Source organism: Pan paniscus, chromosome 8 (genome assembly GCF_029289425.2).
Source record: "Pan paniscus chromosome 8, NHGRI_mPanPan1-v2.0_pri, whole genome shotgun sequence".
NCBI lineage: Eukaryota > Metazoa > Chordata > Mammalia > Primates > Hominidae > Pan > Pan paniscus.
In genome coordinates, this window is record NC_073257.2 from 45,228,669 (window position 1) to 45,243,641 (window position 14,973).

The 14,973-nt window shown below is 38.1% G+C and overlaps 1 protein-coding gene across 1 annotated transcript in view; it reads left to right on the top strand.

The window, feature by feature from the left end:
* The window catches only part of CCDC7 (coiled-coil domain containing 7), a 424,140-nt gene that overhangs the window by 132,536 nt on the left and 276,631 nt on the right, over positions 1-14,973 (top strand). Inside the window, exon 19 of the mRNA XM_055092614.2 lies at positions 356-428. Within this exon, the coding sequence (XP_054948589.1) occupies positions 356-428 (73 nt within the window). The remainder of the gene's footprint in view (positions 1-355; positions 429-14,973) is intronic.

Here is a 14,973-nt window from a genome sequence, read left to right on the forward strand (position 1 = left end):
TGTAAGCCATTTAAGTTCTTCTAAAGATTAAAACAGACTAAAACATAAATCTAAACAAGAATCTTAATAATTATTAACACTATTTGCTTAGAACTATTTGCGAGGGAAAAATCACAATATTGCTTGGGCACCCTCCTTGCTATTCAGTGTTCCCAATTGCCTCTCAGGTCCATTATTGTTCTGACTTTTTAATTTGATACATTCAGGAAATAATGAAAAATAAAATGTTTCTGCAATGACATTGTAGATGAGAGCAAAAAGCTAGCTCTTTTTCTCAAAGCAGGTAATTAAATACCAGTCTTGATATATATATGTATATAATTTCTAATTACTTATTACAACTTTTGTTATTAAGGCTGATGTTTCAGAAGAACAATTACAAAAGATGACTGAAGAACAAACTTACCAAGCAGCAGAAAAATCTCAAGGTAAAAAGACTCTGTTTTGGAAGATGAAAATGTGATTGAATGATTATGTGTTCCCATGATATAATTATAAATAAATGAGGGGAAAACATTATTAAATATACAAACAACTTGTTAGGGAGTCACTGGATAGCATACAAATATAACGACAATTATATAAAAATTATCTCGGTGGGCCGGGCGTGGTGGCTCATGCCTGTAATCCCAGCACTTTGGGAGGCCGAGGCGGGTGGATCACGAGGTCAGGAGTTCGAGCCCAGCCTAACCAACATGACGAAACCCTGTCTCTATTAAAAATACAAAAATTAGCTGGGTGTGATGGTGCGTGCTTGTAATCCCAGCTACTCAGGAGGCAGAGGCAGGAGAATCGCTTGAACCCAGGAGGTGGAGGCAGGAGAAACGCTTGAACCCAGGAGGTGGAGGTTGCAGTGAGCCGAGATCACGCCACTGCACTCCAGCCTGGGCGACAGAGTGACACTTCATCTCAAAAAAAAAAAAAAAAAATTGGTGAGTTATCATTATATTACTTAGAGAGTCTATTTTAACTAAGATCTGTGTAAAGGGGAAGCAATAGCTTTATCACAAGCAAATAATAGTATGTGGCATTATGAATTCTTAATATGACACCCAAAATTAATCTGAGCATAGCAGGAAAAAAGATGATTTCTGTATATGTAATATTTTTGCTAGGTTATTTAGGTGTTTGATATACGGTTAAAAGCAAAGATATTTTTTTCTTCCTTTCCAACATGTATCATGTTAGTATTCAATCAATATTTTATTGCATTGACCTAAACTTAAATTTTTTTTTTTTTTTTTTTTTGAGACAGAGTCTCTCTCTGTCGCCCAGGCTGGAGTGCAGTGGCACGATCTCGGCTCACTGCAAGCTCCGCCTCCCGGGTTCACGCCATTCTCCTGCCTCAGCCTCCCGAGTAGCTGGGACTACAGGCGCACGCTGCCATGCCCAGCTAATTTTTTATATTTTTAGTAGAGACAGGGTTTCACCGTGTTAGACAGGATGGTCTTGATCTCCTGACCTTATGATCCACCCGCCTTGGCCTCCCAAAGTGCTGGGATTACAGGCGTGAGCCACCGCGCCCAGCCAAATTTTTTTTTTATTATTATATTTTAAGTTCTGGGATACATGTGCAGAACGTGCAGGTTTGTTACATAGGTATACATGTGCCATGGTGGTTTGCTGCACCCATCAACCCGTCATCTACATTAGGTATTTCTCCTAATGCTATCCCTCTCCTAGGCCCCCATCCCCTGACAGGCCCCTGTGTGTGATGTTCCCCTCCCTGTGTCCATGTGTTCTCATTGTTCAACTCCCACTTATGATTGAGAACATGTGGTGTTTGGTTTTCTGTTCTTGTGTTAGTTTGCAGAGAATGATGGTTTCTGGCTTTATCCACGTCCCTGCAAAGGACGTGAACTCATCCTTTTTATGGCTGCATAGTATTCCACGGTGTATATCTGCCATATTTTCTTTATCCAGTCTATCATTGATGGGCATTTGGGTTGATTCCAAGCCTTTGTTATTGTGAACAGTGCCACAGTAAACATACATGTGCATGTGTCTTTATAGTAAAATGATTTAGAATGCTTTGGGTATATACCGAGTAATGGGATTGCTGGGTCAAATGGTATTTCTAGTTCTAGATCCTTGAGGAATCGCCACACTGACTTCCACAATGGTTGAGCTAGTTTACACTCCCACCAACAGTGTAAAAGCATTCCTATTTCTCCACATCCTTTCCAGCATCTGCCGCTTCCTGACTTTTTAATGATCACCATTCTAATAAATGTGAGATGATATCTCATTGTGGTTTTGATTTGCATTTCTCTAATGACCAGTGATGATGAGCTTTTTTCATGTTTGTTGGCCGCATAAATGTCTTCTTTTGAAAAGTGTCTGTTCATATCCTTCGCCCACTTTTTGATGGGGTTGTTTGTTTTTTTCTTGTAAATTCGTTTAAGTTTCTTGTAGGTTCTGGATATCAGCCCTTTGTCAGATGGATAGATTGCAAAATTGTTCTCCCATTCTGTAGGTTGCTTGTTCACTCTGATGATAGTTTCTTTTGCTGTGCAGAAACTCTTTAGTTTAATTAGATCTTATTTGTCAATTTTGGCTTTTGTTGCCATTGCTTTTGGTGTTTTAGTCATAAAGACTTTGGCCATGCCTATGTCCTGAGTGATATTGCCTAGGTTTTCTTCTAGGGATTTTATGGTTTTAGGTCTTATGTTTAAGTCTTTAATCCATCTCTAGTTAATTTTTGTATAAGGTGTAAGGAAGGGATCCAGTTTCAGTTTTCTGCATATGGCTAGCCACTTTTCCCAATACCATTTATTAAATAGGGAATCCTTTCCCTATTGCTTGTTTTTGTCAGGTTTGTCAAAGTTCAGATGGTTGTAGATGTGTAGTTTTATTTCTGAGGCCTCTGTTCTGTTCCATTGGTCTATGTATCTGTTTTGGTACCAGTACCAAGCTGTTTTGGCTACTGTAGCCTTGTAGTATAGTTTGAAGTCAGGTAGCATGATGCCTCCAGCTTTGTTGTTTTTGCTTAGGATTGGCATTGACCTAAACTTTTAAGCAAAATTAAATGGCTGTGGTGGAGGATACAGGAGCAACACTCTTCTATTGTGTTTTGAAGTGGGAATGCCTCTGTTTGACCTGTGATGATCCATTGTCTGAGCTAAATATTCATTATTATCTAAAGACATTTTCTTTTATCCCAGCAGTCAAGTTGAACTGAATTAATCTAGTTAAAATTTTCAAAATATGAAGTATACGTAACATAAAATACATCATTTTAACCATCTTTAAGTATACAATTCAGTGGCGTTAATTACGTTCACAGTGTTGTGCAATCATCACTAACATCTATTTCCACAACTTTTCATCACTCCCAAAGGAAACTCATTAAGCAATAACTCTCATTCCCCGCATTTTCCTCCATTTTGGATTGCTGTAACAGAATACCACAGACTGCCTAATATAAAGAAAAATTTATTTTTTACAGTTCTGAAGGCTGGGGAGTCCAAGGTCAAGGGACCTGCCTCTGGCTACAGCCTTCTTGCTGCATCATCCCATGGCAGAAGGTGGAAGGGTGAGAGAGCATGAGAGAGCAACAGAGAGAGGAAGGGGGACAAACTCGGGAGCCTACTTTGTGATAACTAACCCCCTCCTACAATAATGGCATTAATCTATTCATGAGGATGAAGCCCTCATGACCTAATTATATCTTAAAGAGCCTAACTCTCAACATTGTTGCATGAGGGATTAAGTTTCTAGTATATGAACTTTAGGAGGCACGTTTAAATCAAAGCACACACTGATTTGTATTCTGTAACTGCTGAGTTTATATGTTAACTCTAATGTTTTTGTGTGGAACCTTTGAAATTATATATATATATGAATCATCTGTGAATAAAGATAGTTTTACTTCTTCCTTTCCAATTCGTATGGCCTTTGTTTCTTTTTATTTTCTAATTTCTCTGGCTGGATCTTTTAGTGCAATGTTGAATAAAAGTGATGAAGTGGACATCCTCATTTTTTCCTTAAGAGGAAAATTTTCAGTCTTTCACAATTGGATATTGTTATGGTTTGAATGTATACCCTAAAAGTTCATGTGCTGGAAACTTGGTCCCCATTGTAGCAGTGTTGACAGGTGGGACCTTTGGGAGTTGATGAGGTCATGGAGGCCTTGCCACATGAATAAATTAATCCATTCATAGATTAATAGGTTATCAAGAGAATGGGTCTTCTATAAAAGCCAGTTTGTCTGTCTCTTGTGAGCTTCTTCGCCATGTGATGCCCAGAACGGCCTCAGCACTCTGCAGAGAGAGTTCCTACCAGCAAGGAGGCACTCTTCCGATGTGGCTCCTCAACTTTGAAATCCCCAGCTTTCAGAACTGTAAGAAATAAATTTCTTTTCTTTACAAATTACCCAGTCTCAGGTATTCAGTTATAGCAATAGAAAATGGACTAAGGCAGGTATATTAGGTGTGGGTTTTTATAAATGTACTTTATCATGTTGTGGAAGTTTTCTTCTATTCATAGTTTTGTGAGAGTGTTTTTTAAACCATGAAATGGTAACAGATTTTGTCACATGCATTTTTTTGCATCAATTGAGATGAGATGATCATGTGGCTTTTTCCATTGTTCTATTAATGTGGTGTATTATACTGAGTGATTTTCCTAGTTTGAACCACACTTTCTTTCCTGGGATAAATCCTATTTGGTCTTGGTGTATGATTCTTTTAATATGCCATTAGTCCATTTTTCTAGTATTTTTTGAGAAGTTTTGCATCTGTATCATAAGGATATTGCTCTGTATGTTTTTAAAAATAATGTCTTTTTCTGATTCTGGTATCATGGTAATGTTGGTCTTATTTTGTAAGTTTTCCCTATTCTTCTATTTTTTGGAAGAGTGTGAGGAGGATTGGTGTTAAATCTTCTTTAAATGTTTTATAGAATTCATCAGTGAGGCCATCTGGTCCTAGACATTTCTTTGTTGAAAGCGTTATGATTACCAGTTCAATTTTCTTACTAGTTATAGGTCTGTTCAGATTTTCTTTTTTAAATTTTTAGTTTATAATTTTTTTTCTGGATACATAGTTGGTGTATATATTTATGGGGGAATATCAGATATTTTGATACTGGCATATAATGTGTAATAATCACAATAATCACAGTAGGGTGAATGGGGTATCCATCATCTCAAGCATCTATCCTTTGTGTTACGAATAATCCAATTATACTTTCTTAGTTATTTTAAAATGTATAATTAAATTATTATTGACTATAGTCACCCTATTGTGCTATCAAACACTAGATCTTATTCATTCTTTCTGTTTTTGTGTACTCATCCTCGTTTCCCCCACTATGCTTACCAGCCTCTGGTTAACCATCCTTCTACTCTCAATGTCCATCCATGAGTTCAATTGTTTTAATTTTTAGCTCCCACAAATAAGTGAAAACATGCAGTCTGTCTTTCTGTGCCTGGCTTATTTCACTTAACATAATGTCCTCCAGTTCCATCTATGTTGTTGCACATAAACAGGATCTCATTCTTTTTATGGCTGAATAGTCCTCCATTGTGTATATGTACCAAATTTTCTTTATTCATTCATCTGTTGCTGGACACTTAGGCTGCTTCCAAATCTTGGCTATTTCATTATTTTGAATGTTCTAAGACTTGTTTTGTGGCCTAACAAATGATCTATGCTTGAGAATAATCCATGTGCTGAGGAGAAAAATGTGTATTCTGGTGCCACTGAAAGAAATGTTCTGTAAATATCTATTTGGTTTATAGTGTAGATTAAGTACGAGATTTCTTTGTTGATTTTCTGTCTGGAGGATCTGTCTAATGCTGAAAGTGGTGTGTTGAAGTCTCCAACTGTTATTGTATTTGGGTCTATGTCTTTCTTTAGCTTTAATAACATTTGCTTTATAAACTGTGGTGCTCCAGTTTTGGGTGCATATATATTTACAATTGTTATATTATCGTGCTAAATTTACCCCTTTATCATTACATAATGCTCCTCTTTGTCTCTTCTTATAGTTTTTATCTTGAAATGTATTGTGTCTGATATAAGTGTTGCTACTCCTGCTGATTTTTTTGGTTTCCATTTGCATGGAATATGCTTTTTTTCATCCCTATGCTTTCAGTCTATGCATATCCTTATAGGTGAAGTGTGTTTATTATACTCAACCAATCATTGGATATTGATTTTTTCAAATCTATTCAGCTACTCTGTATCTTTTGATTGGACAGTTTAGTCTATTTACATTCAGTGTTGTTATTGATTCTAAGGACTTATTCTTGCCATTTTGTTATTGCTTTTCCAGTTGTTTTGTGGTCTTCTCTTCCTTCTTTCTTCCCTTTTTGTCTTCCTTTTAGTGAAGGTGATTTTCTCTGGTGGCATGTAGTAATTACTTGCTTTTTATTTTTTGTGTGTCCATTGTATATATTTTTAGATTTGAGGTTACCATGAGGCTTGCAAATCATATAACCCATTATTTTAAACTGATGATAACTTAACACTGATTGCACAAATAACAACAACAACAGCAAAAACAAGCAAAAAGGAAACTAGCAAAAACTCTACACTTTAACTTCATCCCCCTGCTTTTTAACTTTTTGATTTTTCTCTTTATGTCTTATTGTTAACTATGTCTTGGAAAGTTGTTGTAGTTCTATTTATTTTCAATTGGTTCATTATTTAGTCTTTCTACTTAAGAGTACTTTACACATCACAATTATAGTGTTATACTATTCTCTGTTTTTCTATCTGCTACTACCTGTGAGTTTCGTACCTTCAAATGATTTCTTATTGTTCATGAATGTCCTTTTCTTTCAGATTGAAGAACTCTCTTTAGCATTTCTTATAGGACAGGTCTGGTGTTGATAAAATCCCTCAGCTTTTGTTTGTCTGGGAAGGTCTTTGTTTTTCCTTTATGCTTAAAGCATATTTTGCCAGATATAATATTCTAGGGTAAAAGTCTTTTTCCTTCAGCTCTTTAAATATGTCATACTACTCTCTCCAGGCCTGTAAGATTTTCACTGAAAAGTCTGCTGCCAGATGTATTGGAGCTCCATTGTATGTTATTTGTTTTTTTCCCTCTTGCTGCTTTTAGGATTCTTTCTTTATCCTTGACCTTTGGGAGTTTGATTATTAAATGCCTTGAGGTAGTTTTCTTTGGGTTAAATCTGTTTCTATAACATTCTTGTTCTTGAATATTGATCTCTTTGTCTGGGTTTGGGAAGTTCTCTGTTATTATCTCTTTGAATAAACTTTTTACCCCATCTCCCTCTTTCTACCTCCTCTTTGAGGCCAATAACTCTTAAATTTGCCATTGTGATGCCAATAATGCTTAAATTTGGCCTTTTTGGCCTTTGCAGCTAATAACACTTAAATTTTCCCTAATTTATAGATCTTGTAGGCATGCTTCATTGTTTTTTATTCTTTTTTCTCCTCTGACTGTGTATTTTCAAATAGCCCCTCTTGAAACTCTCTAATTTTTTCTTCTGCCTGATCAGTTCTGCTATTAAGGACTCTGATGCATTATTCAGCATGTTTATTGCATTTTTCAATTCTAGAATTAGGGAAAATTTAATTCTAGAATTAGGAAAAATTAAGTGTTATTAGCTGCAAAGGCCAAGAAGGGCAATTTTAAGGATTATTGGCATCAAAATGGCAAATTTAAGAGTTTTTGTTAGTTTCCTTTTTGCTTGTTTTTTTGTTTGTTTGTTTGTGCAATCAGTGTTATCATCAGTTTAAAATAATGGGTTATATGATTTGCAAGCCTCATGGTAACCTCAAATCTAAAAATATATTAATAGATACACAAAAAATAAAAGTGAGTAATTACTACATGCCACCAGAGAATATCACTTTCACTAAAAGGCAGAGGAGTCTCACCAGCACCACCACAGGCCCATGGGGAGCACTGCCAGGGTGTTACCTGTGTTTATTTAAGGACCAAGGGCTCTTCAGTTAGCTTTTGGTGAATGCTGCCAGGCCTGGGATTCACCCTTCAGGGCAGCGGGCTCCCATCTGTCCCAGGGTAGGTCCAGAAATGCCATCTAAGAGCAAAGGTCTCGAATTGGAGACCTCAAGAAAGCAATTGGTGCTCTTTCTCACTGTGAGTGACATAGTACCTAAGCTGTTTTTTGGTTCTTATGAAGGTCCTTTTTTTGTGTAGATAGTTGTTAAATTTGGTGCTCATGTGGAGAGGACTATTTGTGGAAGCTTCTATTTAGCCGTCTTGCTCCACTTCCTCTATAGTTCAGATTTTCTATTCATGATTCAGTCTTGGTAGGTTGGTGTTTCTATGAATTTATTCATATCACCTCGGTAATCCAATTTTTGTTTTACAGTTGTGCATTGTATTTTCTTATAATCCTTTTTAGTTTATAAAATTACAATGTTTCTTTTTCATTTCTGATTTTAGTTGAGTCTTCTCTCTCTTTTATTCAATCTAGCTAAATGTCTCAATTTTGTCAGCCTTTTCAAAGAACCAATTCTTGATTTCATGGATTTTACCTATTGTTTTTCTATTTACTTCATTTATCTCTGATCTTACCTTTATTAATTTTTCTGCTAGCTTTGGGTTTAGGTTGTCCTTCTTTTTCTAGTTTTTTTAAGGCATAAAATTAGGTTGTTTATTTGAGATTTTCTTTTTAATGTGTGTCTACAGCTCTAAATTTCATTTTTTGTACAACTTTCGCTGCATCTTACAAGTTTTAGGTAAATTTTTATTTTTGTTTTCATTTGTCTCAAGATGTATATTTTTTAATTTTACTTTAAGTTCTAGGGTACATGTGCATAACGTGCCGGTTTGTTACATATGTATACATGTGCCATATTGGTGTGCTGCACCCATTAACTCGTCATTTACATTAGGTATATCTCCTAATGCTATCCCTCCCTGCTCCCCACACCCCCAGGCAGGCCCCAGTGTGTGGTGTTCCCCACCCTGTGTCCATGTGTTCTCATTGTTCAGTTCCCACCTGTGAGTGAGAACACGTGGTGTTTGGTTTTCTGTCCTTGCAATAGTTTGCTGACAATGATGGTTTCCAGCTTCATCCATGTCCCTATAAAGGACATGAACTCATCCTTTTTTATGGCTGCATAGTATTCCATGGTGTATATGTGCCACATTTTCTTCATCCAGTCTGTCGTTGATGGACATTTGGGTTGGTTCCAAGTCTTTGCTATTGTGAATAGTGCCACAATAAACATACGTGTGCATGTGTCTTTATAGCAGCATGATTTATAATCCTTTGGTTATATACCCAGTAATGGGATGGCTGGATCAAATGGTATTTCTAGTTCTAGATCCTTGAAGAATTGCCACACTGTCTTTCACAATGCGTGAACTACTTTACAGTCCCACCAACAGTGTAAAAGCATTCCTATTTCTCCACATCCTCTCCAGCACCTGTTGTTTCCTGACTTTTTAATGATTGCCATTCTAACTGGTGTGAGATGGTATCTCATTGTGGTTTTGATTTGCATTTCTCTGATGGCCAGTGATGATGAGCATTTTTTCATGTGTCTGTTGGCTACATAAATATCTTCTTTTGAGAAGTGTCTGTTCATATCCTTTGCCCACTTTTTGATGGGTTTGTTTGATTTTTTCCTGTAAATTTGTTTAAGTTCTTTGTAGATTCTGGATATTAGCCCTTTGTCAGATGGGTAGATTATAAAAATTTTCTCCCATTCTGTAGGTTGCCTGTTCACTCTGATGATAGTTTCTTTTGCTGTGGAGAAGCTCTTTAGTTTAATTAGATCTCATTTGTCAATTTTGGCTTTTGTTGCCATTGCTTTTGGTGTTTTACACATGAAGTCCTTGCCCATGCCTATTTCCTGAATGGTATTGCCTAGGTTTTCTTCAAGGGTTTTTATGGTTTCAGGTCTAACATTTAAGTCTTTAATCCATCTTGAATTGATTTTTGTATAAGGTGTAAGGAAGGGATCCAGTTTCAGCTTTCTACGTATGGCTAGCCAGTTTTCCGAGCACCATTTATTAAATAGGGAATCCTTTCCCCATTGCTTGTTCTTGTCAGGTTTGTCAAAGATCAGATGGTTTTCAATGTGTGATATTATTTCCGAGGGCTCTATTGTGTCCAACTGGTGTATCTCTCTCTTTTGGTACCTGTACCATGCTGTTTTGATTACTGTAGCCTTGTAGTATAGTTTGAAGTCAGGTAGCATGATGCCTCCAGCTTTGTTCTTTTGGCTTAGGATTGTCTTGGCAATGCAGGCTCTTTTTTGGTTCCATATGAACTTTAAAGTAGTTTTTTCCAATTCTGTGAAGAAAGTCATTGGTAGCTTGAAGGGGATGGCATTGAATCTATAAATTACGTTGGGAAGTATGGCCATTTTCACGATATTGATTCTTCCTATCCATGAGCATGGAATGTTCTTCCATTTATTTGTGTCCTCTTTTATTTCACTGAGCAGTGGTTTGTAGTTCTCTTTGAAGAGGTCCTTCACATGCCCTGTAAGTTGTATTCCTAGGTATTTTATTCTCTTTGAAGCAATTGTGAATGGGAGTTCACTCATGATTTGGCTCCCTGTTTGTCTGTTATTGGTATATAGGAATGCTTGTGATTTTTGCACATTGATTTTGTATCCTGAGACTTTGCTGAAGTTGCTCATCAGCTTAAGGAGATTTTGGGCTGAGACAATGGGGTTTTCTAAATATACAATCATGTCATCTGCAAAGAGGGACAATTTGACTTCCTCTTTTCCTAATTGAATACCCTTTATTTCTTTCTCTTGCCTGATTGCCCTGGCCAGAACTTCCAAATCTAAGTTGAATAGGAGTGGTGAGAGAGGACATCCCTGTTTTCTGCCAGTTTTCAAAGGGAACACTTCCAGTTTTTGCCCATTCAGTATGATATGGGCTGTGGGTTTGTCATAGATAGTTCTTATTGTTTCGAGATATGTCCCATCAATACCTAATTTATTGAGAGTTTTTAGCATGAATGGCTGTTGAATTTTGTCAAAGGCCTTTTCTGCATCTATTGAGATAATCATGTGGTTTTTGTCATTGGTTCTGTTTATATGATGGATTACGTTTATTGATTTGTGTATGTTGAACCAGCCTTGCATCCCAGAGATGAAGCCAACTTGATCGTGGTGGATAAGCTTTTTGATGTGCTGCTGAATTGGTTTGCCAGTATTTTATTGAGGATTTTTGCATCGATGTTCATCAGGGATATTGGTATAAAATTCTCTTTTTTTGTTGTATCCCTGCCAGGCTTTGGTATCAGGATGATGTTGGCCTCATAAAATGAATTAGGGAGGATTCCCTCTTTTTCTATTGATTGGAATAGTTTCAGAAGGAATGGAACCAGCTCCTCTTTGTACCTCTGGTAGAATTTGGCTGTGAATCTGTCTGGTCCTGGACTTTTTTTGGTTGGTAAGCTATTAATTATTGCCTCAATTTCAAAGCCTGTTATTGGTCTATTCAGGGATTCAACTTCTTCCTGGTTTAGTCTTGGGAGGGTGTATGTGTCGGGGAATTTATCTGTTTCTTCTAGATTTTCTAGTTTATTTGCGTAGAGATGTTTATAGTATTCTCTGATGGTAGTTTGTATTTCTGTAGGATTGGTGGTGATATCCCCTTTATCATTTTTTATTGCGTCTATTTGATTCTTCTCTCTTTTCTTAGTCTTGGGAGCAGTCTATCAATTTTGTTGATCTTTTCAAAAAACCATCTCCTGGATTCATTGATTTTTTGAAGAGTTTTTTGTCTCTATCTCCTTCAGTTCTGCTCTGATCTTAGTTATTTCTTGCCTTCTGCTAGCTTTTGAATGTGTTTGCTCTTGCTTCTCTAGTTCTTTTAATTGTGATGTTAGGGTGTCCATTTTAGATCTCTGCTGCTTTCTTTTATTGGCATTTAGTGCTATAAATTTTTCTCTACACACTGCTTTAAATGTGTCCCAGAGATTCTGGTATGTTGTGTCTTTGTTCTCATTGGTTTTAAAGAACATCTTTATTTCTGCCTTCATTTTGTTATGTACCTAGTAGTCATTCAGAAGCAGGTTGTTCAGTTTCCATGTAGTTGAGTGGTTTTGAGTGAGTTTCTTAATCCTCAGTTCTATTTTGGTTGCTCTGTGGTCTGAGAGACAATTTGTTATAATTTCTGTTCTTTTACATTTGCTGAGGAGTGCTTTACTTCCAACTATGTGGTCAGTTTTGGAATATGTGTGATGTGGTGCTGAGAAGAATGTATATTCTGTTGATTTGGGGTGGAGAGTTCTGTAGATGTCTATTAGGTCCACTTGGTGCAGAGCTGAGTTCATTTCCTGGATATCCTTGTTAACTTTCTGTCTGGTTGATCTGTCTAATGTTGACAGTGGGGTGTTAAAGTCTCCTATTATTATTGCGTGGGAGTCTAAGTCTCTTTTTAGGTCTCTCAGGACTTGCTTTATGAATCTGGGTGCTCCCGTATTGGGTGCATATATATTTAGGATAGTTAGCTCTTCTTGTTGCATTGATCCCTTTACCATTATGTAACGGCCTTCTTTGTCTCTTTTTATCTTTGTTGGTTTAAAGTCTGTTTTATCAGAGACTAGGATTGCAACCCTTGCCTTTTTTTGTTTTCCATTTTCTTGGTAGATCTTCCTCCATCCCTTTATTTTGAGCCTATGTGTGTCTCTGCACGTGAGATGGTTCTCCTGAATACAGCACACTGAGGGTGTTGACTCTATCCAATTTGCCTGTTTGTGTCTTTTAACTGGAGCATTTAGCCCATTTACATTTAAGGTTAATATTGTTATGTGTGAATTTGATCCTGTCATTATGATGTTAGCTGGTTATTTTGCTCGTTAGTTGATGCAGCTTCTTCCTAGCCTTGACGGTCTTTACAATTTGGCATGTTTTTGCAGTGGCTGGTACCGGTTGTTCCTTTCCATGTTTAATGCTTCCTTCAGGAGCTCTTGTAAGGCAGGCATTGTGATAACAAAATCTCTCCGCATTTGTTTGTCTGTAAAGTATTTATTTCTCCATCACTTATGAAGCTTAGTTTGGCTGGATATGAAATTCTGGGTTGAAAATTCTTTTCTTTAAGAATGTTGAATATTGGCCCCCAGTCTCTTCTGGCTTGTAGAGTTTCTGCCGAGACATCTGCTGTTAGTCTGATGGGCTTCCCTTTGTGGTAACCCGACCTTTCTGGCTGCCCTTAACATTTTTTTTTTTTTCATTTCAACCTTGGTGAATGTGACAATTACGCGTCTTGGGGTTGCTCTTCTCAAGGAATATCTTTGTGGCGTTCTGTGTATTTCCCGAATTTGAATGTTGGCCTGCCTTGCTAGATTGGGGAAGTTCTCCTGGATAATATCCTGAAGAGTGTTTTCCAACTTGGTTCCATTCTCCCCGTTACTTTCAGGTACACCAATCAGACTCAGATTTGGCTTTTCATAGTCCCATATTTCTTGGAGGCTTTGTTCATTTCTTTTTACTCTTTTTTTCTCTAAACTTCTTGCTTCATTTCATTCGTTTGATCTTCAATCACTGATACTGTTTCTTCAATTTGATCAAATCGGCTACTGAAACTTGTGCGTGTGTCATGCAGTTCTCGTGCCATGGTTTTCAGCTCCATCAAGTCATTTAAGGACTTCTCTACACTTTATTCTAGTTAGCCATTCGTCTACTCTTTTTTCAAGGTTTTTAGCTTCTTGCGATGGGTTCAAACATCCTCCTTTAGCTCGGAGAAGTATGTTATTACTGATCATCTGAAGTCTTGTCTCGACTCATCAAAGTCATTCTCCATCCAGCTTTGTTCGGTTGCTGGTGAGGAGCTCTGTTTCTTTGGAGAAGAGGTGTCTGATTTTTCGAATTTTCAGCTTTTCTGCTCCGGTTTCTCCCCATCTTTGTGATTTTATCTACGTTTGGTCTTTGATGATGCTGATGCACAGATGGGGTTTTGGTGTGGATGTCCTTTCTGTTTGTTAGTTTTCCTTCTAACAGTCAGGACCCTCAGCTGCCGGTCTGTTGGAGTGTGCTGGCGGTCCACGCCAGACCCTGTTTGCCTGGGTATGCAGCGGAGGCTGCGGAACAGCAAATGTTGCTGCATAATCCTTCCTCAGGAAGCTTCGTCTCAGAGGGGCACCCGGCCTTATGAGGTGTCAGTCGCCCCCCTACTGGGAGGTGCCTCCCAATTAGGCTCCTCGGGGGTCAGGGACCCACTTGAGGAGGCAGTCTGTCCGTTCTGAGATCTCAAACTCCATGCTGGGAGAACCGCTACTCTCTTCAAAGCTGTCGGACAGGGACGTTTTAAGTCTGCAGAAGTTTCTGCTGCCTTTTGTTCAGCTATGCCCTGCCCCAAGAGGTGGAGTCTACAGAGGCAGGCAGGCCTCCTTGGGCTGCAGTGGGGTCCACCCAGTTGGAGCTTCCTGGCGGCTTTGTTTACCTACTCAAGCCTCAGCAATGGTGGATGCCCCACCCCCAGCCTCACTGTCGCCTTGCAGTTCGATCTCAGACTGCTGTGCTAGCAGTGAGTGAGGCTCCATAGATGTGGGACCTTCCGAGTCAGGCACGGGATATAATCTCCTGGTATGCCATTTGCTAAGGCCATTGGAAAAGTGCAATATCAGGGTGGAAGTGTCCTGATTTTCCAAGTACCATCTGTCATGGCTTCCCTTTGCTAGGAAAGGGAATTCCCTGATCCCTTGAGCTTCCAGGGTGAGGCGATGCCCCGCCCTGCTCCGTGGGCTGCACCCACGTGTCTGGGAAGCCCCAGTGAGATGAACCTGGTACCTCAGTTGGAAATGCAGAAATCACCTGTCTTCTGCATCATTCACGCTGGGAGCTGCAGACTGGAGCTGTTCCTATTCGGCCATCTTGGTGCCACCCCTGTCTCAAGATATTTTCTATTTTACCTTATGATTTATTGTGGGACCCATTGGTAGTTTAAGAGCATGTTGTTTAAATTCAACATATTTGTGAATTTAAATTTTCCATCTCTAATTTTTAGTTTTTAAAAATTAGATTAGAAAAGGTACTTCATATTCATTTTAATTTCTTT